The sequence below is a fragment of the Phyllostomus discolor genome, chromosome 5 (genome assembly GCF_004126475.2).
Source record: "Phyllostomus discolor isolate MPI-MPIP mPhyDis1 chromosome 5, mPhyDis1.pri.v3, whole genome shotgun sequence".
NCBI lineage: Eukaryota > Metazoa > Chordata > Mammalia > Chiroptera > Phyllostomidae > Phyllostomus > Phyllostomus discolor.
In genome coordinates, this window is record NC_040907.2 from 24,803,096 (window position 1) to 24,821,466 (window position 18,371).

At 57.8% G+C, this 18,371-nt stretch overlaps 1 protein-coding gene across 1 annotated transcript; it reads left to right on the top strand.

Annotated features, from left to right (window-relative positions):
• Positions 1–3,874: 3,874 nt before the first annotated feature.
• ZC3H12A (zinc finger CCCH-type containing 12A) lies at positions 3,875–13,433 on the top strand. Its single transcript, XM_028513890.2, has 6 exons — positions 3,875–4,025; positions 4,832–5,295; positions 9,566–9,705; positions 10,724–10,958; positions 11,569–11,675; positions 11,839–13,433. Exons 2-6 carry the CDS (start codon positions 4,907–4,909, stop codon positions 12,717–12,719), a joined length of 1,752 nt encoding a protein of 583 aa, XP_028369691.1. The 5' UTR covers positions 3,875–4,025; positions 4,832–4,906; the 3' UTR covers positions 12,720–13,433.
• The last annotated feature ends 4,938 nt before the right edge of the window (positions 13,434–18,371 follow it).

Below are 18,371 nucleotides of genomic sequence, written 5' to 3' on the forward strand. Positions count from 1 at the left end.
CTCCTGCCCCTTCTGGTTCTCATAATCCTGGTCAAGTATTTTGTAGAATATCCTTCAGCTGGGTTTTGTCTGATGTTTTTCTCTGGGGCTATGAGTTTGGGGGAAGAATACCACCGAAGTGAAGTGCCCTCTTCATCACCCAATGTTGGGGGTACACGGAATCCACTGGACTTACCCGCCACTGGCGAGGTGAACCTGGATCTCTCGGTCAAGGTGGCGTCTGTCCGAGTCTCCACTGTGAAGTCAGTGCCAGGCACTAGATGAGGAGATAACGGAGCTGGGGGAGGGGGGGAACCTACATACATTATGGGGGAAACCTGTCTCCTCCAGTATGTTGTTAGTCAATTATTTATTTCTACCACATAGGGATTTGATGCTTTGGGTTATAATCTAATACTGTTATTTACTGTATCGCTCTAACTGTTGCAGCTTTGGCATTGGGAGCTTGTGGCTGCTGGGGCCCTGTGGCACACCCCACCTTTTTGTGTTCAGAGCACTTGCTACTCTGGCACCACCAGACCTTCCCGGCCCACCTTTTCCCTGCCCCCACCCCTAGAGTCGGCCATTTCCCCAAGGAAGTAATATATTTTCCAAACAAATCCTCCTGTTACCTTGCTAATAGTCCAAATATATTGCACTGTACTTGAATACGTGATGAAAAATGTTAATGTGTTCAATTACAGTTTAAAACATACTTCAATTTTTATATCTCTATTGTGACGAGTCTTTTTTAAATGTACCAGAAGTCTCACTCAAGTTTGTTGAATTTAACCTCTGCAGCCACTCTGCTAAAGGTTGGGGGCAGCCTGCCTACCCTTCCTACAGAGGTGGCCTAGGTCCTGTGTCCACCAGAGTCTCAGTTGCCCAGTGGGACTACCAAAGGGCAAGGGAATTAATTCCTGGGACGTTTCCCTTTCTGGGAATCCCGCCCCGCCCCACTCCTCCCACCCAGGGGGTGGCCAGCCTTGGAGCTCTGCAGACCTCATCCAGGCTGTGCAGGTACAGGCAGATGTCAGGACAGCATGAAAGTTCCAGGAAGGAAGTTGGCAAGCCCAGCTACTGCATCATGCATGCAAAAGGTAGAGGGGTGTGTGGCTGGGCACCAGGTCCAGAGGCCTCCTGGGTATTGGGGCCAAGGTTTGCAAAATTCAGCTGTAAGTGGAGCAGGAGTTCCCAGGAACAGCCTTGGTTTCTACAGAAGAGAGTGGACTTCTCAGGAAACAGTAGCCTTTAGGAGCCGGAAGAGAGCTAGACTTCGCTCTCTCTGGGAGGACCCAGAGCCGTGTGACTCATCACCCAGTCCTGCCAGCTCCCAGTGGCCCCCCATGCTGGGCAGCATGGAGCCTGGGAGCACGGGTGGAGTCCCAGCCCAGTCCTGGCCCCAGAGGAGGTCCCAATCATGCAATCACAATCCAGCAGTTAGGACACAGTGGGGAGCACAGAGGAGGAAGCAACACAGCTTCTAAGGAGTCCTGGCAGGCCTCACAGAGGAGGTGACATCATTAACAAGATGAATGGAATTGGCCAGGTGGCAGTGGAGGGGGGGTGGCGCAGGGAAGGACACTCCCAGGCTGAGGAAGAAGCCGATGGAAAGGCCTGGAAATGTCTGCAAGGTGCTGGCACAGTGCCCACCGCCCGGTGAGTACAAATGCGCGGCATTATTGCAGTGGCATGTTTGACCTCTCGTTATGATGATTAACCTGAACTCGTTACTTGCTATTTATCCTATCTTAAATGTAGTTACTACAATGAATAAACGCCGAGCATCGCTAAGTTCTCCTCAACTTTAAAAGGGGCTGTTGGAAAGATGAGGGGTGCAGCATACACAGCGTTCAGTGGGAGCGCTCAGTGGGAGTGGCTATGAGCACGCCACAAGGTTGCCGTGCTCCCCGGGGGGCTTGGAGAAGGGAAACAATTTCCAAACCAAATCAGAAAGGCATGCTTCCTCCTCCCTGGGGTGGTCAGTGGCCCCCAGGGTCCAGCAGGTGGTGATGCGGAGATGGGTGCCTTGGGGAGAGCTGTGTGGCTTCCACTCCACCTGCTGCAGGAGACTGGGCAAGGGACTTCACCTTTCTAAATCCCCGGTCCCTCAGCTCTGTGACTGCATGAAGACAAGCACAAGGATATCAAAAGCACGCTCTTTGCAACTGTAAAAAAAAGAAATCCTATGAACAACATCTTATAACTCGAGAATGGGTAAATAACCAGTGGTACATTCTACAATGGAACATTACTCCATAGTGAAATAAATAAATTATAGGAACAGAGCCAATAGAAACGGATTTAAAGCAAACAATGCAGGGTGAAAAGGAAGTCACATAAACATATAGAATGATTCCATTTGCACAAAGTAAAACAAAAAAAGCAAAACTAACTAAACAATATATTATTTGGGGATTCGTACAAAGGTGCTAACACTTTAAAAATCAGAGAGATGATTAGCACAATTAGGACAGCATTCCAGACAGTGGCCGTTCCGATGAGGGGCAGGGGTCGCCATGGATGCACACGGAGGGCCTCAGAGGTACTGGCACAGATCTGTTTTTTTTAAGTTAGATGATAGCGAGCTGGATGTTTTATTATCTTTATCCATTCAGTTGCACATGTATAGAGGATACAGTGTCTTCTACAACAAACAATTGTTGGTTATGACACTAACAGCATGCAACCTTACTGGATACCAGCCTATGGTAAGGCAGAAAAAATGTGACTGAAGTATTGGCACACGCAGGAAGCACTTGGCATTGAGTGCTTTGGCTCCCTGGGACTCAGTTTCCCCATCTGCAGAGTGAGCTGGAGGCGCTGCCAAGGACTGGTCTTCTACCCGGTGGGTTCCCTGTTCCCTATGTTCGCACACCCACACGCACACACACATTTGAAAGCAGGTTCCAGGCCTCACTCTTCCCCCACAAGAGTTTCCCCTCTGCCCTAGGTCGCTGCTGGTTTCAAAAGTGGCAAAGGTGGCACCTGATGCCCTGGGAAGGAAGCTCCTGGGCCTGGTTCCCAGTGTTTCCAGCTAGAGCAACTAAGCCTTTTCTGAACTTCTCTAGGGTAAAATGGGCACAGTAACCGTTGTCTTCCTCAGCTCAGCCCATAGGTAGATGCTGTAAAGTGCTGTGCTGTGGGGTCATGACTGGCTGACCTGGGAACCCCAACGCATTCCTGTGGAGGACTGGGTGGCCCCAGTGAGCTTCCCAGCTGTGTAAGAGAATTCTGTGAACATTCCGGGGGTGGCTGCTGTAAATGCACCTCCATTGCCTGGTTTTCCGCCTCCATCACGGTGTATCTGCTAGTTGTACCTGCCTTTCTCTCCTGGTGAGGTCCTTATTTCAGAAAACACGTGCCTGGCCCCGAGTGTGGCCCCACCTCTGTGGACCTGCTCCAGTCAGAAGGTGCATGTTGAGTCTTCCTGTCTGGATGTGAAAAGTGTCTGTCTGGGTGTACCTGTCTTTATAACTATGACCCTACCTCCAATGATGCGTGGACCAAACTCTACCTGATTCACTCAATGCCTCCCTGACTGCTCCTTCATCAGTTGGAGGCCGTACTTGTCAAGCGTCTGGGTGTACTTGGCTGTACCTGTCCCTGCAACTCTGCATGCACCTCGGTCAGTAGTGCCTGACTCGGTGCGCCTACCTAGTCCAGCCTGTTCTCCCGCACGGGGATGGTGCACTCCCGTCCTCTGGATCCCCTCACCGTCTGGACCTGGAAGCCCGCGAAGTGGGCGGCGTCCCGGGGCCCCCAGTCCCAACTCCAGGGCCTGCCAGGAGTCCTCCCTCAGTCGCAGCAGCGCAGCCAAGGTCGGGGGCGGGGTGGGGCGGGGCCAACTGCGGGGCGGGGCGGGGCGTCGCGGGGCGGAGCAGGAAGGGGCGGTGGCCGACTAGCTCTTCTCCTACGGGGCTTCCGCGTATCAGTCCTCAAGGCAACCTGCCCGCCCACTGCCCCGTATAAAGGCGCCGCCGGCCTTGCCCCCTGGGACTCGGCCCCATGGAGAGGCCGCCGGCCGCCTCGGGGCGCACGGTGAGGTGAGTTGCGCTCGGAGGGTCGTGGGCTGTGGGTAGGAGAGGGGTGGGGGTGGTCTCCGTTGAACTAACCGGAGGAGGAGGGACGTAGGGTTGGTCCCCTACGGCCTCGGCGGTTCTAGGGACCCCCTTCAACTTAGCCCAAGTTGGGGGAACCTGGGGAAAGGGAGATCGAGCTCCCGAGGGGCAGCCTAGGGAGCTTGGGGCCGGGACAGATTGTGCGTCACCGAGCTCTTGGCCAACCAGAGTTTCCCAGCAACTTTTCTCGCTGGTGGGTCTTCCCGGAAAGTTCTCCTCCCCCGGCCCAGGAGTTCGCTACGGGCTCTGAGTCCCCTGAGCCTGACTACGAGCGCGGGGCAGGCGGGTGGGGGCGAAGGCCTCAGCGGGGAAGCCCCCGGCCTTCCTACAGCGCCCTTCCAACCCAGGGTTTCCATTTCAGCGCACCGCCCCGCAGCTGTGGGGGCGCGGCTGGTCTTCTAAGGCCCCCTAGGACATCTGGGTCCCCTGGGGCGGTGTGGGGCTGAGCTTGGGGTAAGAGGTGGAGTCAGACTGCTTAAATTCAAATCCTTGCGATACCACCCAACAGCTGGATGACCTTGAGCAAGTTCTTAACGTTTGTGGCTCAGTTTCATGCTTGGGAATGATGATCCCTAGCTGGGAGAGCTTTTGAGAGGCCTAACAGAGGAAACCTGAAGATGGATTTGCATAGTGCCACGAGAGCGTTGCCTCATCCTGTTGGGTGGGGCAGGGCAGGAGAGGGATGGAAGAGAGCCATTCCCCATCCCTAACCCTTGTGGTTTTCCTACAAGGAGCTATGACAGGTGCCTTCCACCAGTCTGACCGGTGAGTGGAGAGAGGCCCACGCAGGAAGCCAGCCCCCCACCATGAGTCTGTGGGAACTTGAAGACAGCCGAAGCTGCCACCTTAACACCAGGCCAGTCCTGGATCCCCCCACTGAGGAGGCATCAGCTGCAGAGCTGCAGATGAAGGTGGACTTCTTCCGAAAGCTGGGCTACTCATCAGCTGAGATCCACAGTGTCCTGCAGAAGCTGGGGGTCCATGCAGACACCAACACAGTGCTGGGCGAGCTGGTGAAACATGGGTCAGCAGCTGAGCGGGAGCGCCAGGCCTCACCAGACCCTCAGCCTCCTCTGGTCCCCCGAGGTGGGGGCACGCCCAAGGCTCCCAGCCTGGAGCCCTCACCCCTAGAGGAGGACAAGGACGGCAGCGACCTGAGGCCCGTGGTGATCGATGGGAGCAACGTGGCCATGAGGTACGTGTTACTTTTGCAGCCAAAATGTGACCAGGAATGGTGGCCCTGTCTCTGCACCTCTGGTGGAGGGGCCTCTTCCCACACACTAGTCTAGAGAAAGGGAAAGCCCACTACTGAGGCCCCACTTTGTGCCAGGAGGCTCCCGTAACTCTCGTGGCTCCTTGGAAGTGGGTTTGCGAGGAATGCTTCAGCAGGGAGAACGGGGGCTCAAAGACTTGCTCGGGGCCACGCTGCTGGGAAGCCGCAGAGCAAAGGTTCATACTTGCACCCTCTGTCCCCAGAGCCCACCTCGAGCTCTTTGTCTCTTCCCAAGAGCCAGCACTCTCAGTTCCTCTCCTGCGACACAAGGCAGGACCGTGGAAGGGATCACACAGGGGCACCAGCTCACACATTAGAGAGTAATCACATACCTTACCTGAGACCCCTTTCCCGACCTATAAGAGAGGTCGGACCCAGCCCCTGACGTGGCAGTTGTGAGGCGTCAATGCAACACCTAGAGCGAGTCACTCCTCAGGGAACAGCAGCAGCTGGTATTATTATAATTATTCAGGGTCTGGGACCTGTGAGGTCTTGTTGTCTCAGGCCGGAGCTCCCATGGAAGCAGGCCCAGCTCCTGAGGCCTTTGTAGCTATGACCAAGGGTGACTTCGAGGATCTGGCTCTACGAGGCAGGTGTGGGCCTGTGACCTGATGCTTTGACTTCAGGTGAGCTGTGACTGGGGTCCATTCTGATTCAGCTGGAGCCACCTGGGCTGGACTGGGCTCCCTGGGGCCAGAGCCAGGACTCAACCCCACTACCCCTTCCCCCCAGTGCAGGCTTTAACAGGGAATGGGGTCGGATGAGGCCAGGATTGTCCCTGGCCCTGCTTTCTTCCAACCCCGCCAGTGAAGGCCGGTGAGTCAGGTCTGGCAGACAGATTGTTCACAAGGAAGAGTTCCTGTGGGTGTGGACAGGGAGACCCCGGGCACAGGGTGGGGTATGGGCAGGGCTCCCTCACCGGCTGCCCTCCGGGCTCTCCCAGGTGGGCTGCCTGAGGCCTTGATGCCCTTGGCCCCTCAGCCCCTCCCACTTCCAGGACAGCTTAGCCCTCTTAGGTTAGTCTTCCCATCTCTGAAATGGGCTAAGCCTGGGTGGAAGGTCGGGTGAAGCTGGCTCCCACATGCCAGTGGCAGCTGGTCACAGTATGTGCTTGGAAAGTTAGGGTGTCCCCTCTCAGGCTCCAGCAGTTTGTGGCTGGGGTGGGTCTGTGACTCCTTTCGCTGGGGGCGTGGGCCAGAGTGCTGAGCCCCGAGCAGCCATGTGCAGTGTGTGTTTGTATCCTGGCAGAAGAAGGAGGGGCCTGGGAAGGAGGAGGGGCAGGTCCTGGAGGGGGTTGGCCAGAGGAGCTGGCTGGAGAGGCAGAGCCGCTGGGGGTTTCTGAGCTAAGGCTGTATCTGGAGGGGAATTCCAGCCTCAAACTTCCTGTCTCAGCTGTTTCTGGGTTCCTGCCCTGCCGCCCCCTCCCCCACAGGGGCAGGCGGGCCAGCCCCCACCGTATGCAAATCGTGGGGAAATTCACCTCTGTTTCCTTCTAAGGGAATTTTTCTCTAGCTGGGCCCAGCCCTGGCAGATCTTTTCACCTGGGTAGCCTGGCCCTGCCCTCTGTCCTGCCACAGGAGCTGCTGAGCTGGGGTCTCTTACCCATCTTACCTGTGTCTAGTTAGCCAGGCAGAGGGGCCCTGACCTTCTGGGCAGACGGGACTGTGGTGGGGTGGGAGGATGCCTGGTTTTTCTTTGCCAGCAGAGCTTGCTCCATTGCAGTGAGAGCGACTGAAGTTAGCTGAGGGGAGCACTCACTCCCCTGGAAGGGCAGACTAATATTCTCCTTCGGCCAGGAGCGAGGCTCTGACGACCCGACCCGCAGAGGGTCTATTGTGAAGGCTGGGGCTGCTGAGAACAGACTTGCCCCCAGCCAAGGTTTGGGATGCCCGAAGGCAGTACGCTGTCCTGGAAGCCCTGGCACCTCATTAGTCACAGGGCTGGAAGATGCTGGCCTAGGTTGGGGCATATGCACGTACACACGTGTGCATAGGTGGAGGGGGGTGGATGCATGTGCAGACTGCACACCTGGAAGAGGAAGCCAAGCCAGAGATGATTACACCCTCACGATCTCGGGGAGACAGCAGAAGACCCAGGGACGGGAGTGATGTGACGGGGGAAGCAGGACAGCAGGTACCGCCCTCCCAGGCCCGGAGTGGCTCCCCACAGCTAATGTTAGTCCCTCTCACTGCAGTGGGCGTGATGAGGGCAGACCAAGCACCTGACCCATCCTGGAAGGTCGGGGAAGGCTCCCCAGAGGTGGTAGCACATCGCATGGGCCCTGATGGAGGGGCAGAAGTTGGCCAGATACGCCGTTAACATTACGAGGCCCCTGCTTCCTTGCTGTTGGGGACAGAAGCGCAATCCAGCGGCCCCAGACATGGGTTCAAGATCTGCCTCTTACCGCTCGTCAGGGAGACTCAGACGAGTTTCAGAGCTTTGGTTTCCTTCTCCGCAGCGAGGAGCGAGGATGCAACAGGCCCCTAATAGAAGCTGGGTACCCACTAATCCCCCCGAACCACCTCCCATTTCCCCTCATGAGGGTAACACCCACACTTGTTAGGAGCACAGGCTCTGGGATGGCATCTCCGCTCCGCAGTGCTGCTGTGTGATGCTGGCAGGCAGTTGCCCTTTGTGGACCATGGCTTTCTCATCTGAATAAAGGGAGGGGACCCTGCTTCTGAGGCTGGCTGGTGATTCAGTGCTAAGCACGGAGATCAGGGCCTGGCTGAAGGAGCTCAGTAAACGTTAACTTTTATCGTAAGCAGACTGGCGAATGCACCTGGCCGTGGGGCCCCACCTGGTGGGGATGAGCACGGCCTCCTGGCTGGACTTTGCCTCCCCTACAGTTTACGGAGACTTCAGACCCAGCTCCTGTGCCGCAGGCAGCTCCTGTGCCCCCCGGCTGCCCTGCCTCCCTCTCTACCTTCTCTTGGGGCTTCAGCTCTCAACACCGCCCCCAAGAGCCACCCACAGGATGTGGTCGACCATGGACTTGCCTCTCTTGTGTAACGTTTATTCTGTTCTATTTGCCAAATAGGAGTGTCTGAGTTGTTCGCTAGGGATTAGTGAGGGGCAGCGGTGTTGGGAGGGGTCCCCAGCTGTCCTCCAAGCCCCTCAGCCTGGTCCCAAGCCCTTCCACCACACCCAGGAGTCCAGTGAGACCCTCCACTTATTATCTGGGAGCTCCCCCCTCCCTTCCCACCCTCCCAGGAATCCAGGGAGACCCTCCACTTTTCGGGACTGAATTTGGCCCCAAGCAAACAGGAAAGCTGGCCCACTGCTGTGGGCTCAGGTGACCGGGCCCATTTTTCAGATAGAGAAATTGAGTCAGAGCAACCCAGCAGCACCTCAGGGCTTTCTTCAGGACAGAGTGGGGCTGGTCCTGAGACGGCGGCAGGGGCATGTCCCGTGTCCCAGCTCACCTCCCCCCCCCCCCCCCCCCCCCGCCCCGACAGCCCTTCTGCCCCAGGTCAGGCCTTCCTGAGAGGAGTGGAAAGAAGACAGGCAGTCCAGGCATTTGGGGGAATTGGCCGTCTTGGGAGGAAAGCAATATCCTTTCACTTTCAAACCGAAAGGCCCTTTGGCAGCCTCCTCTGTCCGTCAGTCTGTCCCAGCCTGCCAGGCCCGCCCACCTGCCTGGGAGGTTGGGATGTGGCTCCTTCCCCTTTGCCCTCCTCAGTCCCAGCCCCTGGGGTGAGTGCAGGACTGAACTTTAATCCAACTTTAATCCAGAACAATCTGGTTTCTCTTCTGTTAGCCAGGCGGGTGCCTCCCCTCCCCCCACCCCCGGATGAGGGAGGGGTGGTGACTCAGTCTGCTGTATACCTCTGTGTCCCCTTGGTCCCAGCACCCCCGGGTGGGGCAGGAACCAGAAGTCTCCAGCGCCTTTCCCCCACCCCCAGGTGTGTTGCAAGTAGCCTGACCCTCCCCCACGTGGGGAGCGAGTGCTGCCAGATTCCTGGGTGTTTCCTCACAGTTGGAGATGGAAGCTCAGGGAAAGTCCCGGGTCTGGTCATCCTGGGCTCTGTGGGAACCAGCGGGGAAGGCAGGCCTTGGGCCCCCAGCCTGAGGGCTGTGGGCCGAGCTGGGGCTGGGGCTGCGGTGTGACCCGCCTCCCTCCTTCCCAGGCCTAGAGGAGAGAGGGTGAGCCACCCTCGTGGGCTGACCCCCGCCCTCCTCTCCCCTGCAGCCACGGGAACAAGGAGGTCTTCTCCTGCCGGGGCATCCTGCTGGCCGTGAACTGGTTTCTGGAGCGGGGCCACACAGACATCACGGTGTTTGTACCATCCTGGAGAAAGGAGCAGCCCCGGCCCGATATGCCCACCACAGGTGAGTGGCACTTCTGGAGGCGGGTGGGTGGCCTTGCTGCCCCGGGAGCCCTGGTTCTCCCCAGGACAGACCCTTCGGATGTGACCAACGACTCCTAGGCCTCAAGCAGGGACTGGCATCTCTTTTCCTGGCTTGTGCTGTCCTCAGCATCCCTGCTGTGAATGGTGATCACTGGAGGTCACTCTGTGCAACCTCTGTCCCTGAGGACTGGGCACCTCCCTCAGCTAACGGTGGGGCGCTCTCCACGTCCCCAGTGGCCCAGGGGCAGCGCCTTGGGGGGTGAGCCCGTGGGCTCCAGGGTCCTGGCTCTGTCGCTTCTGGGCACCGTGCTTCAAGCCACTTGCTCCCGGTATGAGGCCGGGTGGGGGTTGGTGACCTCACGGAGCTGTGAGGGTGGTGTGCGCGGTGAGTGCTTCGGAGAGCGCCTGGCAGGCAGTGAGTGCCTGACGATTGCTAGCTGTTCGCCGCTGTTCTCACAGCAAGCACCCCAGCCTTTGGGAGTATGGCCTGAGTTTATTTCCCTAGAAGCCTTGAGATCTGGGGGAAGGCAGGCTGGGGCCGCCGGCGCTAGGGAAAGTGGCCCTCCCTGGATGGGCTCTTGTAGCCTTGTCCCGGGGACGCAGGAGACAGAGCCGGGACACATCTCCTGCCCAAACTCAAGCTGGGGCTCTCTCATTCACCGACCCTTACGGGACTGGCTGGGGGAGCACCGAAGCCAAACCCCGCTGTGGCAGGAACAGGCCTGTTGTCCAGAAGCGGAAAGGACAGAGCCCAGCTCTGTGCTCCGGAGCCTTTGCAGAGCCGACCTACAGGCCTGTTCTCAGGTGTTCTTGATTTTTAGGCAGCAAACTGTGTGCAAGGTCCAGGCGAGGGGCTGAGGTGTGGCAGTGGCCTGGGCAGAGCCGCTCCCTGCCCCAGAGCCAGGAGCCCTCGCGCTGGCCACCAGGAGGTTAGGGAACCTAGTGGGCCTGGCTCAGATCCAGGCAGGGCCCTGACCAGCACCCGTGCCACCTTGCAGACCGGCACATCCTGCTAGAACTGGAGAAGAAGAAGATCCTGGTGTTCACACCGTCGCGGCGCGTGGGTGGCAAGCGGGTGGTGTGCTACGATGACCGCTTCATCGTCAAGCTGGCCTTCGAGTCTGACGGGGTGGTGGTCTCCAACGACACGTACCGGGACCTCCAGAGCGAGCGGCAGGAGTGGAAGCGCTTCATCGAGGAGCGGCTGCTCATGTACTCCTTCGTCAATGACAAGTGCGTTCCGGCCCCTCCCCCGGGAGCAGGGCTCCGCTAGGGGCGTGGCCTCGGCTCCAGGCAGCTTTCAGAGCGAGACAGACTAGGCCGAGAGAGACTAGGCCGGGAATCAGAAGGGTCAGGCTGGGGCAGGGGGATTTTGATTTGGGGGGCAGAGCAGTAGCATTTGTGATGGGGTATGGTCCATGGTTCCAAGAGAGCCTTCCAGGTCCCAGTGCTGAATCTGACCAAAGGACTCAGCCTTAGACCAGACAGGGTTTTTTTATCCTCACTCAGACATGCTTATTGATTTTAGAGAGTGGGGAAGAAAGAGGGAGAGACATACCAATGTGAGAGAGAAACATCAGTCAGTTGCTTCTCCTGTACGAGCTCTGACTGGAGACCAGACCTGCAACCTGGGCATGTGCCCTGACCAGGAATCAAACCCGTGACCTTTCAGTTTGATGCTCCAACCAGCCGAGCCATACTGGCCAGGGCTAGATTTAGATTTTCCAGTTGCCGGCCTCACAATGGCCTCAGAGAGCTCTTAGCTTGAGTGTTGCCTGGGGTGGTCCCGCTGGACAGGCACCAGCTTTAAGAGCCGCCCTCACGTCTCCCACCTGCTCCGCAGGTTCATGCCGCCTGATGACCCCTTGGGCCGTCACGGGCCAAGCCTGGACAACTTCCTGCGTAAGAAGCCGCTCACAGCTGAGCACAGGAAGCAGCCGTGTCCCTACGGTAAGAGACCCAGCTTCACCCTCTAAGCCCTCCTCACTCCTTCCCCTTCCCCTCACCTAAGGGGGCCTGCACCAAAGCCCTCCCTCTTCGGAACCACCCCACCCATTTCCCGGGCCACCCTGGGCCGAGAGCCCCTGCTCAGAGCCCCCTTCCTCCTCTGCAGGGAGGAAGTGCACCTACGGGATCAAGTGCCGCTTCTTCCACCCCGAGCGGCCCAGCCGCCCCCAGCGCTCCGTGGCCGACGAGCTCCGTGCCAACGCCCTCCTCTCGCCCCCCAGGGCCCCGGGCAAGGACAAAAGCGGCCAACGGCCTTTACCGCCATCTCAGTCTGGCTCTCTGTCCACTGAGCATGAGCAGTGCAGCCTGGAAAGGAAGAAGCTGGCAGCCCAGGCTCCCCCGGGGCCCCCCCGAGAGGGTCTGACCCAGACCTTCACCCCAGCGACCACGGGCAGGAGCCTCCCACCCAGTGGGGGCAGTGGTGGCAGCTTCGGGCCCACAGACTGGTTCCCGCAGACTCCAGATTCACTCCCATACTCCTCGCAGGGCTGCCTGGACTCGGGCATTGGCTCCCTGGAGAGCCAGATGTCAGAACTGTGGGGGGTTCGAGGAGGGGGCTCCGGTGAGCAGGGCCCACCGCGTGGCCCTTATGCTGGCTACAACCCCTACGGGGCTGAGCTCCCAGCCACTCCAGCCTTCCCGGCCTTTGGACGGGCTATGGGTGCGGGCCACTTCAGTGTCCCTGCCGACTACGCACCCTCGCCGGCTGCCTTTCCACCTCGAGAGTACTGGTCTGAGCCGTACCAGCTGCCCCCACCCACCCCCGTCCTGCAGGAGCCACAGGTGCCAGGCCCAGGGGCCGACAGGGGCCCATGGGGTGGGGCAGGCAGCCTGGCCAAGGAGCGGGCCAGCGTGTACACCAAGCTGTGTGGCGTCTTCCCCCCACACCTGGTGGATGCCGTGATGAGGCGCTTCCCACAGCTCCTGGATCCCCAGCAGCTGGCTGCTGAGATCCTCTCCTACAAGTCCCAGCACCTCAGCGAGTAGGCAGTCCTGGCCACCCTCCAAACTCTGTCGGGCTGGGCTGTGGGACATTGAGCAGCCCATTCCCAGCCCTGAGGCCGGCCCTGGAGGCTGGACAGAGGGAGGATTAAAGTAGGGAAGGGAACCCACAAAACAAAGATACTGTAGGATTGGTTCTGACCCACACGGCACCTCTGGCTGTCTGCCCGGGTGGGTCAGGAGCGATCACCCTGTTGATACACATTGTATCTCTGTAGTTTAAGGAGACGCTGCCGGTAACGGCTGTCGGTCCGTGGCTGAAGCCCAAACCTTCCTTTCTCTCAGAGGGCAGGGAGGGAGGCTGGGGGAGCAGAGGCCTGGGCTGGGGGCCCTGGGTACAGCCCCCCACCTCCGCCCTGTCCCTGGGATGCCAGCCTGAGCTGGCTAGTTGGGCACCATGTGCCTGCCCTTCAAGGGCCCCTCCTCTAAGCCAATGAGGCCTCACCCGTGCTCTCGGGCACAAGGCTTCATGTTAGTAAGCAAGATGCTTCTTAATCACCCACCTTCTGCCTACTCAGTTCCCCTGTCCCAGGGCTCCTGCCAGGGGTCAAGAACCCTCTGCCCCTCCCCTCTCTTCCTCCCCCTTCCTCCGCACTCGGAACCATCTCACCAAAGGGTGAGACGTGTGTCATGTTAATATTTTAAGTGGGAAGGCCTTGTCTCCCTTAACATGTCAATAAAGGACAATGTGAGCCCCTTTCAGTGGTGATGGTCTTTGTTGTGCTCAGGGGCTGAGCTGGCCTTTGGGCGGCGGAAGGCCAGAGGTGTGCGCACGGCCCTGCCCAGCTGCATCGAGAAAGCGCAGCCCCTCTGGGGCAGAGGCATCCTTGCTGAGGCCGCGGGCACGGGCAGCAGGAGGGGGAGGTGAGAAGCAGAAGTGGGAAAGAGCTCCTGAGACTGTGTGGGCGGCAGACGTGGGAGGGAGTGGGGGAGGCTGTTCCCCTTCGCTGTCCTGTGGCCAGAACTCGGGATGAGGAACCACCTGACTGAGAAGACGGCTTCCAGGGGAGCCCTCCGGCTCTGGCCTGGTCCTCCCAGAGCCTGTGTCCCAGTGGAAGAGCAGAGCAGGCGGCGCAGGGGCGGGGCGGGGGGGGGGGTGCACAGTGCCACGGCAACCTCCACGTGGCATGTTAGAGGTCCTGGTCCCAAACTCAAGAACTGGCTCTGCCACTGATGATGTCACCTGGGACAAGTGACTCCTCCTCTCTAGGTCTCAGTTTCCTCGTTCGTGAAGTGGGGATAATAATGGTGCCTACCCTGCAGGGTTGTTGTAAGGAGTACATGAGGTCGCGCGTTGGGCGTGTGACCCAGGGCCTGGCGCATAGTAAGTGCTCATTAAAGAGCCTGCGGTGTTGCCCCGGGTGGGCTGTGTTCACCTCCATCCACCGTCTCATCTGCCACTAGAAGGAAAGAGGCCAGGCAGGAATGTACACCTCTCTCTCTCCCTCTCTCTCTCTGCAGAATAATAAATGAGGTATAAATGTTAAATATTTAAGTGAAAAGCTAGGCTGTCAGATGACCCTTAAACACCATCAGCAGGAGAAAATGGAAAAAATAGTTTTAATTATATTTTTGAACATGTCAACCTAATTTGTACTTACTGTTTGTGAAGCTATTATTATAGCATCTGTTTTTTTGTTTGTTTGTTTTTAAGAAACTCTTTGTGGCCTTACTGATGTGGCTTAGTGGACTGGGTGCCAGCCTGAGAACCAAAAGGTCGTTGGTTCGAATCCCAGTGGGGGCACGTGCCTGGGTTGTGGGCTGGGTCCCCAGCTTGGGGACATGTGAGAGGCAACTGACCCATGTATCTCTCACACATCGATGTTTCTCTCCTTTCTCCCTCCCTTCCTATCTCTAAAAAACAACAAATGAAATCTTTCTTAAAAACCCCCACTTTGCCACAGAACAGCTGTGCAGCACGCTAAAGGAAAGGCCACGCCAGTGAGGCGCACACTAGGCCCGTGCCCCATTCCTCCCCGAAGCTCCTGCACACGCCCGCGCTGGCGGCAGGATCCGCACACAGGCCGCCGCGAGCTCGTGCAGATGCCTGCGCTGCTGCTGCTTCTGGCCTCGGGAAGTTTATCTGCACGAAGAAATGTCATTGCCTTATTTATAAAAAATTTTTTTCCAATCAACAAGTGTACTCTAGGTTAAAAGGCTATTTATGGGCCTTTGTTTGTTATTATGGGACAGGAAGCTAAAATACCGGCCCGTCCTGTTCATTATCAGTCACTGGCAATGCGGAGCGACTTGCCCAAGGTCCCACGGAGAGGGATGGACGGGGCAGGGCCGCACGTTCTGGGCTCCTGACGGGGTGGAGGCCGTGTCCCCCGCCTCGCACCTCACAACCCTCTTACGTTTAGGACATTCACACAGGAATCCTTCCAGCATGACAGTGATGTGACCACCCCACCCGTCTGCTCAGTGACGGGTACCCAGCAGCCCCACCCACTAAGCCACCTCTGTCTGCGCCCCACAGTGGAGCCTCAGGAGTGGCCAGGAAGCAGAATGGGGTGCCTTCGCCCCTCTTCCGCCCCACCAGCCAGACCAGCTGGACTGAGGGCTCATACTTGTCCTTGACTAGAGCTGAACTCTGGGTCATTTGCTGCTTCTGCTTTGGGATGTGTGTGGGGGATGGGGGTGGGGGGGTGGAGGCAGATCCTACAGAAGTGGGCAGGAGGTGGCAGGTCCAGGCTGGCTGTGACTAATGTCTACAGGCCGTGTCTGTCCCTGCTGGCTTGTTGACAGGCACCGGCAAGGGAAGCAGAGCCCATGTGGCAGGTGCCAGCTGGGGCTGGGCTCTAGGGAGGACTGAGTCAGTTCAGTGCCCTGTTGGCCTGCGTTTGTATCCTGTGCTTTCCCGGCAGCCCCAGCCTGGCTGGGCTGGCCCTTCCAGGGTTTGTAGCCTTTCCCAATCTGACTTCCGGGCTGAGCCATTCAGAGGCTGCCAGGCTAATGCCCAGGATGTCTCTCCCATGAAGTTCCCCCCACCATCTTTTGCCCCACCCTCTGAAGCACCTTTATGAATGGGGCCTCAGTGTCCCCTCCTGTACCAGGGACACAGATCCCTGCATCTCTCTGGATTTGACATGATGATAGCTGTTTGCTAGCAGCAGCATGAGAGGAAGAAGGCCTGGGTTCAAGTCCCCCTCACTGGCTGAGTGGCCCTGAGCAACTCCCCTCCCCTTCCCTTCCCTCCCCTTCCCTTCCCTCCCCTTCCCTTCCCTCCCCTTCCCTTCCCTCCCCTCCTGTCCTGGAGCCACAGCTCCCTGGCCTGACTCACTAGACAGCTGTAAAGTTCTCAGAGGCTCGTGTGAAAAAGAGGGTGGCAGGGCCTGGCTGTGATCCGGGACAGAAGCTCAGGTACTCAGGCGCTGGAGGGCATCAAAGCCAGGCAGCTGCCCCGTGCTTTTTCCTCCTCCTTTTCCTGGTTCCAGGAGCTGAGGAGCTGGTGGGGAAACCAGTGAGTATGCAAATTCCTGCCCTGTTGGGAAATGATCCTGGGGAGCTCACAGAGGATGGCCTCCTGCCAGCCCTTCTCTGAACCCCCACCAGTCCCCCGCACCCCACCCTAGGGCTGTCACCGGCGGGGTACTGAGCCTGAGTCTCCTTGCAAGTTCTGTCTCTCACACAGGTTAACCCCACTTGGGGTGCAGGAGGACTGCAGAGACCCGGCAGAAAGTGAACTGGCCTTCAACTGGATGAAAACTCCCTGCCCTGAATACCCCCACCCACTCTGTCTCCGTATCACTTCACCAGCGTGAAAAAAGACCCAGCTGTCCCTAAAGATTTGGGGACCTAAACTAGGAGTGGGGAAGCTCTGGGGCTCCAGGGGAGCACTTCTCCCAGGGCCCCCCAATGCTGCTAACACCCCAAATATGGCTAGTCTCCTGTGGGTGGGGGGGGAGTAGCTGGGAAAAGGCCACCACTCACCAATGCAGCTGACACTTCCTCCCTTCTCCCACTGGCCAAGTTGTGTGTCCTCCCAGCTCTCTCCCACGTCTCCTGGCAAAGCCGGAGCTGGTCACAGAAGGGAAAGACCCCTGCATGGAGGAGGTGCTGGGCCATCTCTGTCTAAGACAGAGTGAGTAAGCAGGAGAAACTGGGATTCGATGGTGGGGGTGGGGGGTTGCCCTAAGTCTGAACCCTGGGCCCAGCTGGTCCCCAGGGGGGCTAATGCCCCCAAAGAAGGCAGGCCAAGGATTAGCACTTTTGTCCCAGGGCGTCTCAAATCCCTGGCTCTTTTTCCCCCCTAGAGCACAGCAGAGTGGGTGGAGTAGAGGGTGGTGAGTAAGAGCCTCTTCTGAGGACCTCTCAATTCATGGGAAGGGTGTGGGAGATTTGGCTGAAAGAGACAGGAAGTAGGGCCCTACAATTAAGAACACCCAAGCTATCCCAGGCCGTGGTATGTAAATCCTTCTAGCAAGTTCCCGGAGGGGGAGTAGGCACCAGGCTGTCACCCTGGGGTGTGGCCTCCTGAAGCTCATCTCAAGGCAGCTGCTGCGATTTTAAACTGCTCACTCATTTAGGAGATGACTACAAAACTAGGTGGGAGAAAAGCAGCAGGCAACCCCACCCCACCCCTGCTGAGTGGGCACGTTGCTGGGAGGGCAGGTCACCGGGAAAGGGTCAGAAGGCTCCGATTCTGGCTGGGCTCCAGAGAGGAGGCTCACGGAGGCCAAGGCCACTGGTGGTGCTCTGCCTGCCACCTGCCGGCGCCTCCTGGTATGACTGCCTGTGGAGCAGGCGGCCGGCTTGACTGCCTAAGCCACCAGCACCACCTCAACACCTGAGCAAAGGGCCTCCAGACAGGATCTTCAGCAAGGATTTTTTTTTTTTTACTTTTTTTAAGAGTTTTTTAAATTTATGTAGAGAGAGGGGAAGGGAGAAAGAAACATCAATATCTGACAGAAACATCAACTAGTTGCCTCTGGCACGCCCCCAGAGCCAGCCACCTGGCCCCACAACCCAGGCATGTGCCCTGATCAGGAATCAAACGGGTGACTCTGATTCACAGGCCAGCACTCAATCCACTGAGCCACACCAGCCAGGGCAAGCAGGGAATTCTTAATGGCATCTGCAACTACAGCCTGGAAAGCAACACCAGAGACCACAGTCGTGCCCCCTACAAAGTTTAAAGTTCCAGAATCTCCCAACAGTTCTGGGTAACAAATTCCTCAAGTCAAATTCTCAGGAACTAGAGGAATAAGAAAGAAAATACAAGGAGAAAAAAAATACAAGTATTCATTCTGTTTCAGCAATCTGGAAGGTAAAGACACAATGAGATCCACATGTGCTGACTTACCCTTTGGCTCAGCAATCTCACTGCTAAGACCCTATCCTGCAGGCATTTTACTTGCAAAAAAGATGGGAAACAACTTTACCACCACCAACAGAGGACTGGTTAAATAAATTCTGGTATTCTATGCACAGTGCAATAGGAAAGAGCCAATAGAAATGAGGCGGCTGCAGATAGAACACTTTCTCAGCGAGGCAGACCACAGGGAAAAGCAAGGACACGACAGTGTGTCGTGCGCTAACACTTTGTAAGAGACACATACGTCTCACATGTGTGTGTGCAGAGTCCCTCTGTTGGGGGCGCAAGAAACTGTCTCTGGGGAGGACAGTGCGTAGCAG

What these genes read in the sequence shown, in the direction of transcription:
- ZC3H12A (XM_028513890.2), top strand. Translation starts at nt 4,907, where the DNA reads ATGAGTCTGTGGGAACTTGAAGACAGCCGAAGCTGCCACCTTAACACC. An exon ending in GGGAGCAACGTGGCCATGAG is followed by an intron (nt 5,296 to 9,565) that starts GTACGTGTTACT and finishes TCTCCCCTGCAG; the next exon opens with CCACGGGAACAAGGAGGTCT. An exon ending in GCCCGATATGCCCACCACAG is followed by an intron (nt 9,706 to 10,723) that starts GTGAGTGGCACT and finishes GCCACCTTGCAG; the next exon opens with ACCGGCACATCCTGCTAGAA.